The 22,564-nt window shown below is 40.1% G+C and overlaps 2 protein-coding genes across 2 annotated transcripts in view; both read left to right on the plus strand.

Annotated features, from left to right (window-relative positions):
• The first annotated feature begins 679 nt into the window (after nt 1-679).
• Nucleotides 680-7,188, plus strand: LOC139732071 (uncharacterized). Its single transcript, XM_071642949.1, has 2 exons — nt 680-1,337; nt 6,950-7,188. Exons 1-2 carry the CDS (start codon nt 680-682, stop codon nt 7,186-7,188), a joined length of 897 nt encoding a protein of 298 aa, XP_071499050.1.
• Nucleotides 7,189-16,753: 9,565 nt separating this feature from the next.
• The window catches only part of LOC139731811 (uncharacterized), a 137,120-nt gene continuing 131,309 nt past the window's right edge, over nt 16,754-22,564 (plus strand). The window contains exon 1 of the mRNA XM_071642690.1: nt 16,754-17,144. Within this exon, the coding sequence (XP_071498791.1) occupies nt 16,790-17,144 (355 nt within the window). The 5' untranslated portion in view covers nt 16,754-16,789. The remainder of the gene's footprint in view (nt 17,145-22,564) is intronic.

Consider the following 22,564-nt stretch of genomic DNA (forward strand, 5'->3'; position numbering starts at 1 on the left):
CTGCCCCTACTGAGAGCGGCTCGAGAACAGTAGTGTGCGTGGTGATTTCACACTCTACGACAATCGACTGACTCTTGTTCTTCTCCCTCCGCCTCCTCTTCTCTCTCTATACATTCAGCCTCCTCTCGTCTCGCGCGATTTTAACGCGTACTAATAACGGTCGTCGATCAAAAGCGGGTCTTCTATGTTAATTGGATTGATAGTTGGGTATCGATTATTCCCAAATGGCTGTTTGACACCTCCCCCAATGATGGCTTACATTATTGCTGTGACGTACTGCTAACTAGCTAGCCAAGATAGCTTGTCGTGCGCGTTGTGGCGGGACGGACGGGCGCACCCTTGCTGACAACGCTATCGTCTGCTCCGAGTCACAGAATGTGGAACAGATAGTTAATTTTTACTCTAGCGTCCACTTACACTGTCACGGACCTTTGGCCATACCTGCCGCCTGATATATTGAGCTAAGTCTGGTGAATGTTGTCTAACTCATTTGCTGTTGTGAGAATATTTTAGAAATACTTTCATCAGTAGCAAACCTATAGTAATCTTAGCTAGTCAGCGGACATTTGACCTTGTTTCATGATATTCAATCTTCATACTTGAAGTTTTAACGTGGTATTAACTTATTGCCGCTTTGAAACTCAACTTCCAAAGAAAAAAACACGAAAGTTAAAACAAAATGTCCGTGGTCCCTCCAGAAGATACAGATATAGAACTTCACAGTCAAAATGAACGAAATACTCCTCCATCGACAAGCTCACCTTCCATCAATACTCCTAGATTTGACAGAGATACTAACTCTTCTCAGACTGATAATAAGGACAGTGATTCTACGACCGAATGCAATAGCAACAATCTGTCAACTTCAACCGTGACCTCCTCGCCGGCCTCCCCCATCTCCCTCTCTCATCTCGTCGGTTCGTGGTCCCATGGTTGCGGGGCTCGTCTCTCGGCATTTACAGCCGTCAGCTCGAGTCCACAGTCAAGTCAACTACTAGATTTCCACACAAACGGACATAGGCTTACGTCAGAAGTCCTTTCTCAAAACGACGATAACATCTCAGCTGCTGCTATCGCAACATCAACGTCGTCGACGCCCGTAAGCCCGGTGTCATCGGCTCTCACAGTTCCGAACCTAGCCACGTACCACCACCACATGAGCGCGGCCCACCATCCCGGCGCCGGACTTCGGCTGTACTCCAAGCTAGACTCTGCTGGTGAGCCCCCTCCTCCTCCCCCAATCTCCTTGGGCGGGCCAGCTTTCCCGTTCGCCGGTCTTCATCGCTTGTCCTTTTCTGCTGGAGCAAGGCTACCGCTTGGGCCCCCTGGCGCATTACGTAAGTAGAAATGGATGAGGAAAAATTCCAAACATGAAGTGAGAGAGCAGTATAAATCTAAATTGATAACGATATGATTTGATATCATGATGCATGCTGTTGCGCATTTATTTGTATGACCCGACTTGATGAGGATGGTGCGATGAATCGGCTGGTATTTGATTGTCTACAAAGTTTCGTTTGTTCCAGTGCTTGCGATATGTATAGCTATCCATATTTATATATGTGACCTGAGTGTCTTTTGTGATGAATAGGGACCTTCCACAGACTGTATATAATTTGCAACGTGCCAATCAAAATGGAATGAACCTCGTATGATTAGTCTTTCACACGTAGATATTTTGATATCAAATGAACACATTCACCATTTTCATAGATAGCATTGATGTTAATCGTTTACGATGCATGATAAACGTTTGAATAGGAAAATGTACAGTTTGATTATGTGCATAATATTTATTGAGCACTGCTAAAACAAAACTTACGTTTAATTGTTCAGACCATGTTGACACAATGTTTTTTCTCGTAGTTAGCCGCACAAATAGGATTCCATCAGTGACCCTTTTCAGATTTAAACAATATTACTTATATCAGCGAATATGTTGCTCCATTTTGTTTCTTTTTCAACGTGTTATCCTAGTTCTACCATGTCTACGATTATGTTGTGTTTTTTCTGAATAATATGTGGTCCATTACTGTTGGAATCTGATAGAATTATGAGGTTTCATTTACTGTCGTCCTCGTCCAGTAGGTTGATAAAACAGAAAATTTCATTTCATTTCATTAATTGTTTCCTGCGTGATGGTATACAAATCAACAAATCACTTAATAAAACATACACATTAATTCATGATTCATTATAGCTAACTTCGCAACAGTAGTTAGAATGAAATCACAGTGGCTTTTATGCTATATGGGTAGCTGGAATACTGAATATGGATATATCACTGCATAAAGAAAAGATGGTCACCTCCAAAAGCTGAGGAATAAATTACACATCACACTGAAACACCTCAAATAATTCAAATTGAAGGATTTCAATCGATGACTACAAATATCCCCAAATCAGGTGACACTGGTAAAGAAGGACAATAATGCAGGAGAAGTCAAGAATCAGAAACGTTTTATTACAATAAGAACTTTGAATATATGTTACAGTTTTCCCGACACCCGTAGGCCTCGTGGTACATTGTCTGGCATACTATACGCCTTGTTGGTAATTGGCCTCTGAACACCTGACGGTGAAACTTTCTGGTGCATCACGTACAGTATTCAGGCCTGTACTACCTTCCTTTTCATATAACTCTTCAAAAAAGTCCTGCAATTCCAATTTGATGTGTCATGTTTCTCTTAAAACTACATCATTTCATTCAAATGTGACATCAAAAGAAAGCCTGATTAATTTTCTTTACAACGACAACTCGCTTGTTTACATTATGCATTCCTGGAATGCACAGTACGACTGAGTATGAGAAAAGGTCAAATGTGAAATGTTGCAAAATAGAGCAAACGTGTTATGTCAAACAGTGTAATTCCCATTTGCTTTGTCAATTCAGGGAAGGAATGTGCTTGAAAAGAATGCATTGTGAGATTATCATTAGATTTTAGGCCTCATCCATGAATCAAAAACTGTACCTACAGATTAAAATTAAACATAAAGGTTGACCAAACAGTCATCTCAAGTCTAGAAAATGGGAGTTTTTGAAAGTGCTCTCATTTCAGCATTGCTTATTCCAGTGGCCTTTTTTCATCAAAACTGTACGTTATCAATAGCAGAATTGTTGCGACTTTTCACTTTTGATCTGTCGCCATACTCAGCTGTTTTGCACATTCCAAGAACACCCAATCATAGCAAGTGAGGTATCATTTTAAAGATGATTAATCAGGCTTTCTTATGATGTCATATGTAATGAAGATAACGCCGGGATAAGAGAAATATGATATATCAAACTTTAATTGCAGAACTTATTTTGAGGAGTTTATACCGAAAGGCCACTACTATTGCCAAATATTTCGAATGATGACAACCGTAACGACAATAAACCTGTAGAGCTGAGGGATTCCTTGTAAACTAGCGATGGGGAAACTCGAGGGGTATTTCCTGCTCACTGTGCCAACTTAGATAAACACATTGATTATTTTGATAATTACCGTATCAACTTCATTTATCAATTGATCGACGCTCTTATTGTGAAGCATTACAGGATGATGTTAATAGCAGAAAAACTTGTTAAAGGAAAACGTGTTATGACCAAACGGACGAACTTTGGGTAGGCGAGAGAACGAAGCAAACGATCTGTAAGGTTATGTGTTTATGCACGATTAAAAAGGCTGTTCTAATAGTCTGAAAGTGCGGCCGTGGTGGTATAGCGTTGTTATCGCCCCTACCCACCCCATATCACCCCACATACACACACACACACACACACACACACACACACACACACACACACACACACACATACACACGTTATATAAACAACAACAATACACTACAGCTGATGTCCTGCACTTCAACCAATATCTACAAGTAAAAGAAAAATATGTCCTTCATAGAGTGGCCTGTTAAGTCAATATCAGCGCTCCTTCAAGCACCGTTTTGACAAAACGTTACATGTCTTCCCCTCACTCTCACATAGCTGGTCCTTATCTAATTTTGTAAAACAGCTTACATCATGCGTTATTTCCATTGCTGAATTCTCTCGTTTTTCTCTTTACTCGTATATGACTTGGTGGGGTTTTTTTATGATGCTCTTGTGGTCTTGGATTCCAATTTATCTTTTTACTCAATGACATTGCTCAGAATGCACAATAGGTGTTTAAAGTGGATGGCGGTACGGATCACACTCTTCACTTTCAGTCGGAAGTCCCAAGTCTGAACCCCAACAAGTGCCTTGGACAAGATGATTTTTTATCCGCCACATTAGTATGTGCCTCTCAAAACGGGTGTATAACTTTTCATGGGTACCTGACAACGCTACAGAGTATAGATAACGGCAGTCCCATGATATAGGGCCTCTGGTGGGGAAGTGAAAACACTAGGCACTAGGCTACCCCGAATGGAGAAGACCATCATGTTGGTTGTTGTTGTGTGGTGTTTTTTTTTTTTTTTTTTTTTTTGGGGGGGGGGGGGGGGATAACATGCACATTCGAATTCTGGTAATGATTTGAATTACACAGACTTCTTTGTAAGATGTTTATGCTAAGTAATATATCTTGGCTTGTTCTGAAACTATTGTGGTAAGATCGTTGAGAAAAAAAGGATTAGTCATTCATTACACAATACTCATACGACTTCATCACTCCTGTGCTCATGGCTGTAACATTGCTTGACTTAACAAGAAAAAAATAACGATACTTAGAGAAGCAACGTGATATCCCTCTTGAGTCTGGAGACTCTTCATTTATCAATCGCCCATGTCAGGGACACCAGATAAAAAAATCATTCTTTACTTCAATGGGGTTTTGTGTGTGTGTGTGTGTGTGTGTGTGTGTGAGTGTGAGTGTGTGTGTGTGTGTGTGTGTGTGTGTGTGTGTGTGTGTTTTGTACCGTATTACTTGTGATTCGAAAAAAAATATGATATAACGAAGAATTTTGAAAATCATTTTTATTACTTGAAAACGGGTGGGGAAAAGAGGGATTTTTTCAAAATATTTCTACATCGATAAAGGTTTCATGGGTTATGATTGGCCAAATTGTAGGCTTAATAGAGCATTAACGTCAGTATAATGGGTTTAGAGTGAAGTTGAGGAAAGAATGAGTCCACAATCAAAGTCTTCTTGGTATTCCCGCCGGAAAAAAAGACATTGAAAAAAAAAAAGAATCCCCCTTTGATCGCTGAGGCGTTTCCTGTGAGTAATGAAGATTCAATTATCTTGTTGCACCCAGAATTATTTCTCTGCCTTGTTTTATATCAGATTGCTCAGAACAGGTGTTTTCGAGCCTCTCTTAATCGAAAAACGATAACCATTTGCTTCTAATCCTGACAAGTAATTTCGTCTTTCAAAGCGACCTCTGGGTAATCTACCCTGCAGGCGCCAGAGAGAGAGAGAGAGAGAGAGAGAGAGAGAGAGAAGGGGGAGGAGGGGGTGATACAGGGGATAGAGGGGGAGAGATAGAAGACACAAGATGAAAAAAAAAACACAATACACAAACACTTACATGCTCTATGATGTTTGCCCGTTTAAGGCCAGTTAAGATTTTGTCATATTTGCAAAAGACATTGCCGATGGCTACAGCAAAGGGCAGAAAGGGGTGGGGGAGGAGGGGGAGGTCGCACAATTCCTGCAAGCAAGGATATCACCCTTTATTTTGTGTGTGTGCGTGTGTGTCAATCGCAAATCATCTAATTGAAAATGATTAATTGATTGGAATAACAATCTGCTTTTATAAAGCGTAATTGATTGTTGAGGACGAGATGATGCACATTGAACATGTTTCGTCTGATCAAGCTTTTTCTTCCTTCAGGCAATTAGAGCGACGTACGCTTTAGCCCTGATCCATATTTAATCATTCTCTCTAGGCCATTCGTAGCTGTCTAGAAATAGGAGACATCAATTAGTTATTTCTAGGTTCAGTTTCTTCAAAGGGAACAAAAAGCGTTGAGTTCTCTGGTCGTATTTTATCCGGCAATTAGAAAGTAAATGAATATGACTGGATCCCATTTATTTACAGGATCACCTGCACTCCAGTACAATAACTTGCTCTTGGGGGAAACAGGCAGGTAGCTGAGCAATTATTTATAGTCGTGCGCCTTTGTATCTGTCCTTGCTTAGAGTTTGAAGACCCTTTTCAGATCAGACGACCGTCAAACGTAGTTATTAATCCCGTTTCTGCTTCGCAAATCCTAAAACTAATGTAAGCTTTCTTTCCTAATAAACCAAGTGATTTGTCATCACCTGTTGTTAACATCTATCGAGTGGAAATAAGAATGCAAAAAGTGCGATGGAAAAAGTGAAACAAACAATTAATCGAGAATGAAACCAAAATATAAAATGTGAAATGAGGGAATGCAGCAGTGCTGGTTGAAAGCACCTGTGAAATTCGAGGATAATCAGACATTCCGTCTAAAAAAGTTATGAATTTGTAAAGTTTGGTGCGGCCATCGTTGGATGAGAAGGCAACAGCACTTTGTGACGTCACGTATGGAACATGAAATAAGAAAATATAAAAATAGACATATTTTTCACTCTTCTTGCATAATGAAAAAGCACTTGACTTATCTCTTTCAGAATCCAAAGGAAATAGATCGGTAAGAAGTTGAGGGAATGCACTTTTCTGAAGTGTTGTTGAATTTCCTTTATTCTCTTTATGTCTATTTACATACGTGGCATTAAAAATTGTAGTAGTCTTCTCATTCAGCAATGGCTCCACCAAAACTTCAAAATTTGTAACTCTCTAACGATTTTCCTCAAACTTTAATGATGTTTGCTAATGATAGTGCTGCATTCACTTAATGCACCTGCATATTTTTAGGTTTCATTCCCCTTTAACTTTCTGACCTCCACTACCTGTAATCTAATATTCTTATGAAAAAAATCATATGAAATCGATTAGAATGACCAACCTCAGTATTGTAAGATTCTCGTTTATTTTACAACTTTGATCACAGTTGGAAGAAAGAGACGAAAGGAAAACCGGCAGCGGCGGCAGCGAACAACTTTCACCAGTGACCAAACCATCAAACTGGAGATGGAGTACCATAGGACGGAGTACATCACGCGCATGCGCAGAGTAGAACTCGCTGAAATGCTGAGCCTGACTGAGACACAGATAAAGATCTGGTTTCAGAACAGAAGGGCAAAGGACAAGCGAATTGAAAAAGCTCAGATCGACCAACAATACAGGTGAGGAGATTACGAAGGGAAATATATGAAAAGATCTACAGGGGAAATACAAGACTCATTAAACCCATGAAATTTATGATCGTCATTATAATGATAAAAATTGTGCGGTCTTACTTATGTAGCTTCTTCAGTGTACGAAATGTTCTGCCAAAGGAGCCCTGCCATTGTTATTACCTCCAGCATTGGCAGGTATTCATTTTCACACCTGGGTCGAGAGGGACATTATGGGATAAAGACAAAAAATCTTGTCTAAGGACGTCAAGCACTCGGCAGGTCTCGAACTAAGGACCTTCCATATCAAAGTCAAGAGCCTTATCCACTGTATACCAAAGATTGAATATCTTCTATTTGCTTTTAATTCCTTTACCTTACCTTGAATACCTTACATTTATCTACATGACTTTTCTTCAGTAGACATAAAAGAACCACAATAATTATTAAAAGAACTACGTTCTTGTTGATTGTACTCATAAAAAAAAAACCAATCGCATTTCTCTAGAGTAGGAATAACTTTTTACACGGCGTCTTCACTAAAGCTTTTTATGTATCATATAACACGGGTGTGGACAAGCACAGAAGGTATATCTACATGTACGTGATACATCACCTGGATGAAATAAAAAAAATAACTCTTTTTGGAAAGATGTAATTGTCATAATGTAATTGGTCTCGTACACATATATCTCACGTATTGAAACTAGGTGAACACTTGGGGTTAGATCAAATATTCTTGGAGGTTACATGCAGGGGCATTTACTGGTAGAATGTATATGGAAGATAATTGTAAGAATGACTGACATAGAGTACTATCCTCTTTGTTATCTCACCTTGTATCGAGTCGATTGACACTATGACGAGAATCCGTCCAATCCCTGGGGTCTAGTCCTTATAAACGGCATCATGATCTCCTGCCGTAATCCGAGAGGTGCATGCTTTACAGCAATACCGCATCCATTTGTTGGTTGACTTTTTTTTATTCAATCATCCGATAAGTATAAGACAACGACCTTATTTTTCTGTATGACTATAATGGCGAAGGAAACAATCATTCCCTCGAAATACGCATGCGTCTTCAAATCCTCAACCCCGCTCCTCTCACACGTATCCTTGAACATAGGCGTACCCAGGATTTTTTGGAGGGGGGTGTTCAGTGGCGTACCGTGGGTCAAGACATTGGGGGGGGGGGGGGCGCACCTCATGGAAGCAACATCAGAATTGCATAACTGTACAATTAAATGCGAGCAAGCGGAGCGAGCGAGCTTGAAAATTTTGACATTTTACAGCCCCAAACTGCCGTTTGTAGCTATATATAATAATATATGTATTTGCTTTGGAAATTAAGGGGGTTGCACCGGGTGCAACTGCTGGCAGTTGCTGGCAGTAACATCAGGAGAATGGCATAACGATTAAATGCGAGCGATCAAAGCGAGCGAGCTTGAAAATTTTGACATTTTAAGTCCCCAAACTGCCGTTGGCAGCTATATTTTTTCGCTTTAGAAATTAAGGGGAGGGGGCGCACCGGGCGCAACTGCTGGCAATTACTGACAGCAACATCAGGACAATTGCATAACGATTAAATGCGAGCGAGCGAAGCGAGCGAGCTTGAAAATTTTGACATTTTACAGTCCCCAAACTACCGTTTGTAGCTATATTTGTTCGCCTTAGAAATTAAGGGGAGGGGGCGCACCGGGTGCAACTGCTGGCAATTACTGACAGCAAAATCAGGAGAATTGCATAACGATAAAATGCGAGCGAGCAAAGCGAGCGAGCTTGAAAATTTTGACATTTTACAGTCCCCAAACTGCCGTTTGTAGCTAATTTTTTTCGCTTTAGAAATTAAGGGGAGGGGGCGCACCGGGCGCTACTGCTGGCAATTACTGACAGCAACATTAGGAGAATTGCATATAACGATTAAATGCGAGCGAGCGAAGCGAGCGAGCTTGAAAATTTTGACATTTTACAGTCCTCAAACTGCCGTTTGTAGCTATATTTTGTCGCTTTAGAAATTAAGGGGAGGGGGCGCACCGGGCGCAACTGCTGGCAATTACTGACAGCAACATCACAAGAATTGCATATAACGATTAAATGCGAGCGAGCGAAGCAAGCGAGCTTGAAAATTTTGACATTTTACAGTCCCAAAACTGCCGTTTGTAGCTATATTTTTTCGATTTGGAAATTAAGGGGAGGGGGCGCACCGGGCGCAACTGCTGGCAATTACTGACAGCAACATCAGGAGAATTGCATAACGATTAAATGCGAGCGAGCGAAGCGAGCGAGCTTGAAAATTTTGGCATTGTACAGTCCCCAAACTGCCGTTTGTAGCTATATTTTTTCGCTTTGGAAATTCAGGAGAATGGGGGGGGGGGGGGGGGGGGCGCACCGGGCGCAACTGCTGGCAATTACTGGCAGTAACATCAGGAGAATGGCATATAACGGTTAAATGCGAGCGAGCGAAGCGAGCGAGCTTGAAAATTTTGACATTTTACCGTCCAAAAACTGTCGTTTGTAGCTACATGTATATTTTTTTCGCATTGGAGGGAGGGGGCGCCCAGTGCGCCCCCTGGATCCGCCACTGGTAGTCAAGGGTGTCGGTTTATGTTCATGATTGGGGGAGGTATGACCAGCGAGGGGGCGTCGAAGTGACCAAGCGGGAGAAGGATGTCCAAAATCTGCACTTTATACAGAGCATCCCCTAATTTGTTTGTGTTTGTGTGTGTGTTTCATATAGATGGAAAAGTTAGGAAATAGCCAAGGTCAAGTCTTATTATTGGCAATGCAAGGCATTTTAATATAGACTAGTATGTAAAGCAACACTGCAAAATCAATGATCAAGCTTTGATAGCAAATGTGTACAACCTATCAAACATTGCGCAACATTGCAGCGACTCTTTTTGTTATTCCGATATTCTGAGTACACTGCGCACATCCTGCTTGTATTCAAAATGCCAACCAGGAATCACGCTGAATCACAATCTTTTGTCGTCTCCGGGCTTTTTGAACAATGTTATACCTCTTTAATTATAATATGGTTAAAAGAAATCTTAGAAAAATATCTTTTTTTCTTGATCATCCTTTCATGTCGATTTCAAAAGCAGTTTACTAACCTTTGAATTACCATTTTCGTAGGTTTTTTTTTCTTTTTTTTTCCTTTTTTCTTCTTTTTTTTCTTTTTTTTTTAATCAGCGGATGCGGATGCTCCATGCCCCCGTAGTTACGCCACTGTTCCTAGACCTAGATATCTAATGAATTTTAGACGCAATAAAGTCATCCAACCACAATTTGTAGACTCACACTCAGTTATTTTTCAGTTTTAACTTTCAGTCATTGAAAAAATTCATATCTACTATTACTAAAGATTACCAAGTCCATGTGCTATTACTAATTACATTGAGTAGCTAGTAACTTGCTACTCCCAGAGCTTCCAGAGCTTGCTGCTTCCAGTAGGCCATTATACTGACTTTACTTGGTAGTCAGTGGCGTATCTAGGGAAAACGGCGCCCGTGGCAAGCGCGAAAATTGCGCCCCTAATTTCTGAAAAAGTGTTCAACCCCAACCCCATCCCGGTAGGGACTTAAAAAAAGTCCTCATGATATGCTTTTTGAAGCACTTAAGAGGGGTCTTTTGAGGGTGATTTAAATGTAAATAGGCAACCCTAAATTTTGATGTGTTTTGGCGAGCGAGCGCAGCAAGCGAGCCGAAAATTTTTATATTTCAGCTTTATACATAACATGGAATTCTTGTCATTTTTGGTTATCAAATCTTCGAATTACAATTCTAATCATAGTGACGGCCTTATAGATAACGATTTGTACCAACAGTGTCCAACCCCATCCCGGTAGGGACTTAAAAAAAGTTCACATGATGTGCTTTTTCAAGCACTTATAGAAGGGGTCTTATGAGGGTGTTTTAAATGTAATAGATATTGAAGATTTTGGCGAGCGAGTGCAGCGAGCGAGCCGAAAATTTTTGTATTTCAGCTTACAAAACATGGAATTCTTGTCATTTTTGGTTATTAAATCTTCGAATGACCATTCTAATCAAGATATAGTGACGGTCTTATAGATAACGATTTATACCAACAGTGTTCAACCCCAATCCCATCCCGGTAGGGACTTAAAAAAAGTCCACTTGATATGCTTTTTCGAGCACTTAAAAGGGTTTTTTTGAGGGTGATATCAAATCTGATAAATTTTGATAAATTTTGGTGAGCGAGCGCAGCGAGCGAGCCGACAATTTTTGTATTTCACCTTACAAAACCTGGAATTCTTGTCATTTTTTGGTTGTTAAATCTTACAATTCTAATCAAGATATAGTGACAGCTTCATAGATAACGATTTATGCCAACAAACTAAGGACTTGGAAAAATACTCTGAATTACTACGAGTGAGTGAGCCGAAATTTTTATATTTCCACGTCATCATTACGTTTTGCTCTTCTTACTTTTTTTTTTGGGATAAATTTTGGCGAGTGGGCGCAGCGAGCGAGCCGAAAATTTTTATATTTCAGCGTTACAAAACATGGAATTCATGTTTTGTTTTTATCTTGTTTGATTTGGTTTTCTGCCCCCCCCCCCCCCCCCCCCATTCTCCTTCCCCCCGTCCGGGCGAGGTTTTTTTTTTTTTTCTTCTTCTTCTTTTTTTCACGTGCCCCCTTGCCCCCCCCCCCCCTAGATACGCCACTGTTGGTAGTTGATACTACTGACTTAGCATGCAATGTGCCTATAATAGGCTGCAGCGCAGCATGCATTGTACACACATAATATTATGCATCATACACAATTTACGGTACCGAGTACAGTATAATACCGGTAAACGGTGAACACTATCGCAATGTATCTTCGCGATTCGGTCAGAAAGCAAAGCAGGGATCGGGAATGTCTACTGTTTGCGCGTCAGCTTCGCGCGCGGTGCAGTAACGTAGTATTAACGCGTACTGTACACGAGTTCTTTAGTGCGTATAATATTATGTAACTCCATAATGTATCATCATCCACACAAACATAAAAACAAGGAAGAGAGAGAGAGAGAGAAAATGAACGCAAAAGAAAGGAAAGGCGGAATTCAAAACCGAAATAAAAGCGGTAAAGACAGCTTTTGTTTCATTTGTCAACATCTAAGCATTGCTGAAGAGGGGTGTTGAATAGCTCAAACACCTCCCTTTTGCCCAAGGGGGGTGTTTGAACACCTTAAACACCCCCCTTTTGGCAAAGGGGGGTGTTTGAACACCCAAAACACCCCCCCTCGGTACGCCCTTGACTTTGAGGCACTAGCAACGCGCCACTTGTCCTCAGAGGGAGGACACCCTTCAATTACTAGGCTCAGTGCCTCAAGAGAGTCTTGCCAACTGCTAAATTGGACGCCATGTTGTTACTCAGCGCATTACGTGTTAGAGGGTTAGCGTGTACACTCAGACGTCATAATGAAAGAGAAGCGAGCAAAATAAAGGGTAGCTAACAATGGGCACTGCATGTGAGTGAAGTTTGGTAAGGACATGTCTCCACGAAGATTACAGGACCAGCTTTGATCAATCGCAGGCTTCAAAACTCATAAGCTGAAAACTAAGTTGGCCAGACTCTCTCTTATACTATATAGACTATAGATCTCTACACAATACGGCACGGACTAGGCTGCGTGACGTCATATGCAGAGGCTTATCCAGGTTATAAACAGATAAAGGGGGTGGCGTGCAAAAATATATTTTGGTGACACTTTCGAATTTGTTCAGCTGACAAGCAAAAAAAAAAGTTTCTCGTGCAATTTTTTGTTTCTTGTGCCACTTCCAGGTTTCGTCTTCCCCCTTTCATTTTTTTATTTTTTTTTATTAAAAAAAAAATGAAAAAAAAGGGGGGCAGTGCATCCCCTGGATCCACCACTGTATTGAGGTCTACACACAATACTCAATAGACTTGTGAGGATATGTCAGACAATAGCGACAGTGATATTCGGTATCGTAGAGGCACGATCGGCGCTTTGAATTATGGTTGACATCGTGACTGCTTGTCGTTTGAAGTTCCTGGATAAGGCTGAGCTTGGCCTACTGGCCTCTCTGACTCTGGCTCTGTTAAGAAAAATCCAGTTGTTTCTGTACACTTCTTGTTTGCAGAGAGCGTCCCTCTTCAGACTTGTGTTGTTATTACTTACTGTACACCTTACTTTTAATTTACTCTTAACACCCCACTGGCACAATCACAAGGCCACCAAAAAGTTGATAACACACTTAGAATTAGACTCTACACAGATTTAGATCTAGAAAAAACAATATTATCACAATTATTTCTACTGACCAGAGCAGACTAATATGTTGTTAAACTAGCAATTTATTGTTTGTTAATTTAGATTAAATTATTCATTGCTACTGCAGTGTGACGTGTCGTAATGCTGGCTACTGACTGGTAGTGGAACTGCCTTTGACCGCTGATGATACAGATTCCAGATGTCTAGATCTTTCAATGTTAAACTTATATATCAAATCTATACCAGGCCAGCGTATGTTATCAACAGGAAAAAAAAAATCAGAAGTAGGCCCTAGACTGACTGTAGATAGAGCTAGATCTAGAGCTTAACCTACACTGTACCTCCCTCTCTACTTTACTACTCAGGCATTGTCATAATAGTCATATATTACTCTTATCAAACTAATACTGAATAGTAATAGATAAAGAGCACACAGCTCGATTAGATACTGTTCCCTCAGAGACCGCTATCAACGTTGAGTGATGTTCCAGATGCGTATGGAGCTTTTCAACCGTGCCGTGGCCGTGCACGGCCGTGATACCGTGAAGCTTGACCGAAAGATCGATCGGTCTGCGTCTGTATCTGGTCGTCGGGGAAATGTTCCGCGGAGACTGCGTCTGGCTTCCCGGATCCCCTCCTTTACGGAGGAGAGCGATAACGTCAAATATATATATATATATATATATATATATATATATATATTAAAGACTCCTCCGGACAGACGGATCTTTCAGTCAAACAAATAGGGCCTACGTGAAACCGTGAATCCACTTTACGGAATTTTATGTAGAACCTACAAGTACTACAATATGTGGGACTACGATACACGCTAAGACCATGCGTACACACATGTCATGATCATGTCACTTACATTCTTGGATCTCTGAGAGATATCATGCGCTTCATAGCAGCAAACTTCCTCGTTCTCTTGTCCTTTCCCTGTGAATAACGGAACATATAAAACGTATTAAATTATGTCACACAGTTAATTATTCACATGAAAATAGTCGAAGTTCGCACGCGCGTTTTCTTACCATTTTTGTCTCCTTCGGTTCACGAATCTTTCTCGCTCTTGATCTTTAGTAGTTTACTAAGTATTGCGCAAGGCGTTTGCAGCGTGTGATGGTGCTGTGGTACATGGTTTACACACACTGACCCATGACACACACACCCATACCAGTACCACAGAAGAGTTCTGTGACACATACACGCGCACCGCACACACAGACTAGACACGTCGAGCGAGCTCGTGCCGACATATTTATGCAGCGGTCGGTACGTTGGCACTGCATGAACGACCTGCGATCCGACGCGACTCGACCGCGCGAGTATGAACCACTGAACGCGACGCGCGACTCGACTCGCCTTGTGATGTGCCAAACACCATCTGCACGTACGTCCACACAGTGTTGAGCAACCGCGAACCGAACCAGTGCATCTATGTGAATCACAAGACCTTCTCCAAGCTCACGATCGCAGGCTCTGGCTCGCTCGTCTCGTGTGTACGTGTGTGTATGTATGTTTCGCTAGCCCTCGGCCTCTCGAAATAGGCGTTGATACTGTTCCCTGTAATCGACATGACCACCTATTATTGTCAACAAACATGGCGAGAATTTTTGGAATCTCCAGTTGAGTGGCGTTAAATATTGAGAAGTATTTCTACCTTTGCATCTGTCTTTCTTTAGCTCTATTAACGGCGCTAGTGTACTTTCGCACCTGTTTGTCAAATGACCTCCAAACATGCACAAACTCACCCTAGTTATTCAGTAACCTAAATACTTGCATCTGAGTGAGATTTAAGTCCAGTAGAAATGGAATTTTCACCATTTTGTCACTTATATCCTTGTCGGAATAATCTCGATCGCAGCTACTCGCTCGGCGATAACTGCGTTGCACAGGAGCAGACAGCACAGCACGATGTACAAAACACACGGCGGCAATGCAGCAGCGAGCACCGCGATTAATCTGAATGTAACTATCTCACAGTGACCACGGCAAGTTTTTCTATGGTGTCTTTAAAAAGATAATACTTTTCCATCTTTCTATTGGCTTCTACCGAGTCGCGGCATAGCGATTTAGGATTTGGGTTGTTCATATTGTGTGTGTGTTTGTGTTTGTGTTTTGTTTTATATACAAAATTCTTCATTTACCTTGATTTACCATGATGTTGAATCAAGGTAAATCAAGAATTTTTTATTTGATATTGACAATGTAGAATTTTTATGTTGCTATAATTTAGTATACTAGTATTAGTGTTATTTGGCAATGAAATAATTTGTATATTAATGTTTATATGAAAAAGAAAGAAAAATAAAAGATTGACAAAGACAAAAAAAGGTGTGTGTGTGTGTGTGTATGTTAATTGATGTGAATGAAAGAAGATTGTGAAAATGTGATAAGACAAGGGTGAAGAATATAAGGGAAAGGCTAGGAAAAGGGGGAAAGGAAATAAAAGAAAAAATACACTAGCAGGCTAGTGTATCAAAAAGTTAAAAAAAAAATAAAACGAAAGGTTTACAAAATGGAGAGTTCATTAAAAGAAAAGAGGAAAGCAATTACTACAAAGAAATCCAAATTAAAAACAAATATGAATCAAACCTGGATGAGAGCAAAGATGAATATGAAGACAAGAAAGAATTAAACAGATTGAAAAGGAAATAAAGGGAAAAAAAGAATTATTAGCACGACATGTAAGAAAAAGATTGGAGAGGATAGAGAGGAAAGGCCCTCGTAGTTGGGGGGAAAACAACCCATGAAGGAAACAAAAAAACAGGCAGAAAGTAGATCTATACAGTTGAGTTAAAAAGGAAATTGAGAAAAATAGAGAAAAGAAAAATCACAAAGAAATGATTGCTAGGAAGGAAGGGGGAATACATTCTACCTGAAAATAAAAGAAGAAAAGAGAGAAAAGAAAGAGAAAGATATAAGTGACAGCATACACTCGCGCATGCGCTCATTCAACCGCCGCCATGAAGCTACAACCGCTAACGGAAGACTTGGCCGAGGACAAGGAAAAAAAAAATTAGCTTTTCAACGACACCATACAAAAAGCCGCTGTGTCGCTACATTCAGATCAATTCGTAATTGTGCTTGTGTACAGAGCAGAGCAGCAATTCCAGCGAATAGCGATCAAGATTTTCCAATGATTTTCCGACACTTATAAACGCTAAAAGTGTAAAAACTTAACGTATATTCGACTTTGGAGACTCAGATGGAAGTATTTTAGGTTACTGAATAACAAGGGTGAGTTTGTGCATGTTTTGAGGTCGTTTTACAAACAGGTGCGAAAGTACACTAGCGCCCTATTAACTATTATGATTGTGCAGTGAGACGAAAAGCAATTTGGTATTTCCTTGGTTATCCTCACATAAAATGGACGATAATAGAACCACAGAAGAAGGAGTACGCGACGACGTGGAACTGAGGTCCATCTCGGCAGCTGACCAACGCTGTAGTGCTCCGGGACGAAATAGCGCAGACCCGTCTCGTGTACCCGCTATGCCGCCAGCAAGAGTGGATCATACAGCGGCGAACGCTGGCGCTGGTGCGGTCGCAGGAGGTGTGTCCGAGGTGGTGCGCCAGTCCGCTGCTGCTGCAGCAGCGGCTGGACAGGGAGAACGAAAGAACAGTCCATCAGCTAATGGGAAGGGTGCTGGTAGAAGGGTATGGTTTCCGGAAGGGAGCCTTGTTACTCTGGAGATAGATCCCCCAAACCCGTGGATTAATGGTAAGTTATTTTCTGAACCCAAATACTTTCCCCCTTTCACGTTGTCTCTTTCTCTCTCCCTGTCTTGTTCCAAGGAATTCCACTGGCCACGTTAGACAGGTGGTCGCTACAGACAGGTGGCTGGTATATAATTATAAATTAAAAGGCAGGTTTGACTGAACTCCAAAACAACTCATTATCCTGGCAAATCGGGTTTGTCAGACAAGTTTCGGACCCAAATTTCTTGGTAATTGGTGCACATGGTGGATTCTTTTACTTTTTGTTCTGTATGCCTATTCTTTTTACTGCAAGCAAATTCCAAATTGTGGAAGATGTATTTTGAGCCCTTCTCAGTGGCGGATCCAGGCAGGGGTGCACCGGGCACATGCCCCCCCCCCCCCTTTAATTTCGTAAAGGCACTCCCTCGATTTATGGAATTCCTGGATCCGCCCCTGCTTCTGAGAATTTTGGAGTGTATGTTTTACCTTTAACTTAAGTCCAAAGATGACAAAAAAAGACAAGTGTAATGTATTTTCAACTGTTTTAGCATTCTAACAAATCAATAGAGACTCTTGTTAAATCTGCCAAGGCTAAAACAATGTGATTAGCATTGAAACCAATTGTAATGTAAATGTTCAGTAATATTCTCTTGGCCTATCCAGACAGATGGTGCACAAAAAAAGAAAAGAAAAAAGGAGATGGATGATACAGAAAAATGAAAGATATCCAGGATGTAGGCCTACAGTATCCCTACCTAATACACCTGTAACTATGGCAATGTAGGCTGCAAGCATATTGTGCGAGACATAAAGATCCTCAGACACAATGTGCAGAATGTTGTCATTTCAAAACAGCACATACATTTGTAATGGGTTCCTCTGAGTAATAGTTGAATTACAGGTAAACATCTTTATTATTGTTGTTTTTGCTTCCTATCAAAATACCAGCGGACATGACTTGAAATCAAAGTCTACTCAAAATCTGTGGTCAAGGAGTCATATTTGTCATGGATGTTGTGGGACAAAAATTTATTTGGCAGATGTAGGGAGTGCCTACTTCTTTCTTCATTTTTACCAAGTGGATTATTCCATGGATTATTTTCAGACCAGGGCAGAGGTTTAACCACATGTGGTATAACTATCATTCAAAAGTGTATAGATTAGCACTTTTTTGTGCCCTTACTTTGATACAGGGGAATCCCATTATAACGAGATCGGATACAACGAGAATCCGCTTATAACGAGATAAATCGTCTGGTCCCAAATAAATTTGCGTGTTAGCCAATGGGGAATCGGAGTTCCGGTTATTGCAAGATAATTTTCGGGCCTGAAAACAAAGAAAAACAAAGATGAATTTGTGCAGATATAACAACTTTTTTTTTTAAACCGAACTAAACAACGGGCAAAATTACGCACTATTTCAAAACCAGAAAAGGTTAATTCTCCATGAATTGTCTGAATTATCGTTGCGTGCAAGCAAAGACTAACATCTGCCAGTGCCAAACAGAACGAAGTCAAGGTGACGCGCCGCAAGTTCATATAGTCTCTTTCCGAGGGCCGTGATGGAACAGCATCGGAATATTTAGAAGCTATAGCCTTCGCTATTTATGCCGAAATGTTATCACAAATGCTACAATTCAAATTAACATTCTTTAATGGCTTAAACAAGAAAAAATTGTGTACATGTATTTATGTATCCAAAATGTTTCCAAAGATACGTAACGGGAGTATAAACTGTGAGCAGCGAACACAGCGAATTGTAAGTTTTGGGAGAAATTTTGCCCATGTTCAAAAATCCTTTGCGATGAGAAAAACTGGTTGTAATTTAAATGAAAACTGTTTTTTTAGTTTGATCGCATCTGTTACCGAGCCCTGACGAAAGTTAGAATCTGCTATTATTCGCTGCTTTCGCAGACATTAGCAGCTCACTTAGATACCCATTTACGTAACTTTGACTATAAGATAAATTGAATTAGATGTCAAAATTAAAATACGATTGGGTCGTATGCTAAAATTTTGATTAACTCAACTTTAGCTCATCGAAATACTGTACAAGTACTATTTCAGTCTATTTTGCAATCCACTGTTACCCAGTACTGGTTTTTTGTTTTCGTAAACGGCATTCACCCGTCAATCTCGTCGGATAAAACTTTCACGCAAAGCACGCATTCAACCTGATGCATCGCAACAAGCTGGAAGCACATGGCGCTCTTGCGGTAAAAAGTAGCATGCGTTTCACTCATCGCACTGTACAGTAATAGCTAGAGAATGAATAGGATGTTGGGCACGGTTTCCGTGGAGGAAATAATGAACGAGAGTATAAATTATGGTGTAAACTTTCACCGTAATACACATGGTTTATATCAATAATTTGTCATAGAATGAACGATAAATGTGGATTTTACTCACAGCTTTCATCCATGCGAGTTACGCTAAACGCAGCGTTGATAGCGTGATTACCTTACCTTTACTTAGTTACATAAATTTTGCTTCATCTCTCTCTCTTCTCAGAAGTGCAGATTAATTAGCATGTGGATAACAAAAGGCAGGTCCAATCTATGACATGATTATATGATTTGTCAAATCTGAAATATTCAATAACAAGCGTCGAGAAAAAAAGATAATTGTAATTATCGAGAGAATGTCAAATTCCAGCAAAAGATTCCAGTTCAATCCACCACCTTATTAATCAGTTTAGAGACCAAGGGGGCATGCATGAGTGTAAATTTGTTTCCTTCAAACATTCAAGGTGTCAAGTACAGGTCTACAATGTATCCTGTTCATACAACTACATGCAACTTGTAGACAATTACTGTGTAAGGATTGCTGACTGAATAAAGAAAACATAGAGCAACCTACTTAGAATTGCACAAAATTGGAGGAATACACCTGCATCAGATAGAACATGCTCACATGTAAAGAGCATAGAAGGTGCCAGCTACGGTGTATATCGTAGACATCAACAGTGATGCAGATTTATGCAATGTACATACTGTATGTGTACAAAGTTAATATTGCACCAGCTGTTACATGAATTTTGAGCAGTCATTGAAAATCACAACAAAAACACTTCTCACATGCGTGCACCTCCCACATGACATTCTCTTGGACCCCATTTACAGTGCAGGACCGGGCTTGGCCGTGGCCGAGCCGCGGCCGAGCCTGGCCTCAATTGCGCGGCCGAGCCTCGCAATTTTGTCCGTTTACACTGCTGGGCTCGGCCGCGCTTTTGATTCAAACCTTTCAATATTTTGTCGTAGTGGCGCTCTGCTTGTAAACATATGCAATTTGGTATTGTCTGGTTTTCAGACCCTTTGCCAAATGAATTCCGTGGCGACGAAGTTGACGTTCGGGCAAAGGCCTTTGCCGAAGGAAAAAATCCTTTGCAGGAGAAAAACCACCTTAAACTATACTAGGTTTCGACGTTTAGGGGGTTAATATCCTGAACAGCAAAATAGTACAGGCAGAGGGTTTGGAAGCCAGACTAAAACTGGCCGCGCATTTGGCCCAGTTTGCGTTTACACTGAGTAAAGGCCGGGCTCGGCCGCGGCCGAGCCTTGCACTGTAAACGGGGTCTCACTCTCTCCCTCTCCATATCACATAGTCACACACACACACGCACATCAAATTATTCCAGTTGAGACCATTTGAGCAGAAGAAGCAAGTGGACCCAAACTGTCCACTGGATTCTGTGTTAATGGTTGATGAAAGACTATTGAAGCAAAACAACAAAATGAAACAACTTTGATTTTTTTGTTTTGTTTGACTAATTCACTTCAAACTCAGTATCATACAAGTACAATTTTGTATTCTTTAAGACAGGAACACTATACAAATCCTTTCTGAAATGGACATTGATTCTGTGACACCAAATTGTGTTATCAGGATGTGTAATGATTGCCAGCAAGGAAACACTGAAGTAGATTTGGAATATCCTGCAGGTTTCCTTCAAAACAAATATTCGAAATTACTTTATCTATCCAGGCCGTTTCCCTGATCACTTTGATATGACCTTTGTGAAATGCCAAGAACAATTCATTTATTATTCAGTCAATGGCTTTAGACTAGACATTGGTATTTTCAGAATTCCAGTCCAATATGAATCTTGACACAGTATGTGTAGATATCCACTTAAAAAAGCTGAAAACTGCAGTCTCAGTAGAAAAATCAGTTCTGCATAAAGACACTTTACATATTGTGTGTCAATTTTCATGTAGTTGACCAGGTCAAAAACTTTGTAGTTTTTAATATATGTAATGATTATGTACCCTTAACCAGCATCTAACATACAATGTATAGTACTGAATGCTTATGGGCAAGTCCAAGATAAGGTCCCCTCAGAAGGCTAAATTTCATCTTTGCTCAATATTGACATGTTTGGTATCATTTTGAAGCTTATGAGTTGAAGTTTTGATTTCCGTGGAGGAAAAAATGATATTATGTAAATTTATGCAAATTTCAAGGGCTTCATTTGCATAAATGTGAAACACAGCGTTACGTATGGGACATTTATAAAAATTCATATTAATTCAAAGGAAAGCAAATTATATTTGATTAATATGTGGACATAAGAAGTTCATCACATAGTTTAACTTGGTATGAAAATTTAGGGATTATGCAAATGATTATGCAAATTAGCTCGTGTCCTATCATGAGATGTCCCATACGTAACAAAATGAGGTCATTTTTTTAGGTTTTTTCTGAAATTGCTAAGGTTATTTTAATGCCCTTTTGGAAACTTCTAATTTATTGTTTAGAGAAATTAAATACCAGAGAAAAAAGAAAAAAAAAGTAAAAGAATTTTTTTTTATTAGGCATTGAAATAATGTTACGTATGGGACAAATGCGTTACGTATGGGACATTCTCATACATATTGCATGTGAATGCATGTAGCTAGCTGGGAAGGTCTCTCAGTATACAAATGGTCAATCATCCTGAAGAAAGTATCCCAACATTGTAGCTACTTTTTGAGTTATAGACACTTGAAACAATACATGAACTTGACTGAACAATTTTCAGAAAGGGGGAGGGGAAAATGGCAAAATACACAATGAAAAATCATCATTAAAGGGATGGTATAGTTTTTTGTAGAAATGGGGATTCAGTCTTCAACATTTAAAGAGATGATTGGAAACCAATTATATGAATTACTTATTAGAGCATAAAATCCTAAGACTAGAGGAATTCAAAGTTTATGTGATGGAGATCCAATTTGAAATGGTTGTGATATATATAATAGAAAAAAAAAGTAAAATGATTTTTTTTTTAAATATTGCAAGTGATACACAAATTGTCCTTATTCACTTTTCAGTAGTAGCCACAACAAAATTCATGGGTATACATACTGAGGTGTGACTCGAATCAATGACCTGACTGATAGACAGACATCATATGTCTACTCGATCACTGGGGTTCCATGCAGCAGGTATTGCTTATTTATT

This window comes from Diadema antillarum, unplaced genomic scaffold (assembly GCF_040938485.1).
Source record: "Diadema antillarum isolate AM-2024a unplaced genomic scaffold, OU_Dant_1.0 scf00000023, whole genome shotgun sequence".
NCBI classification, from domain to species: domain Eukaryota; kingdom Metazoa; phylum Echinodermata; class Echinoidea; order Diadematoida; family Diadematidae; genus Diadema; species Diadema antillarum.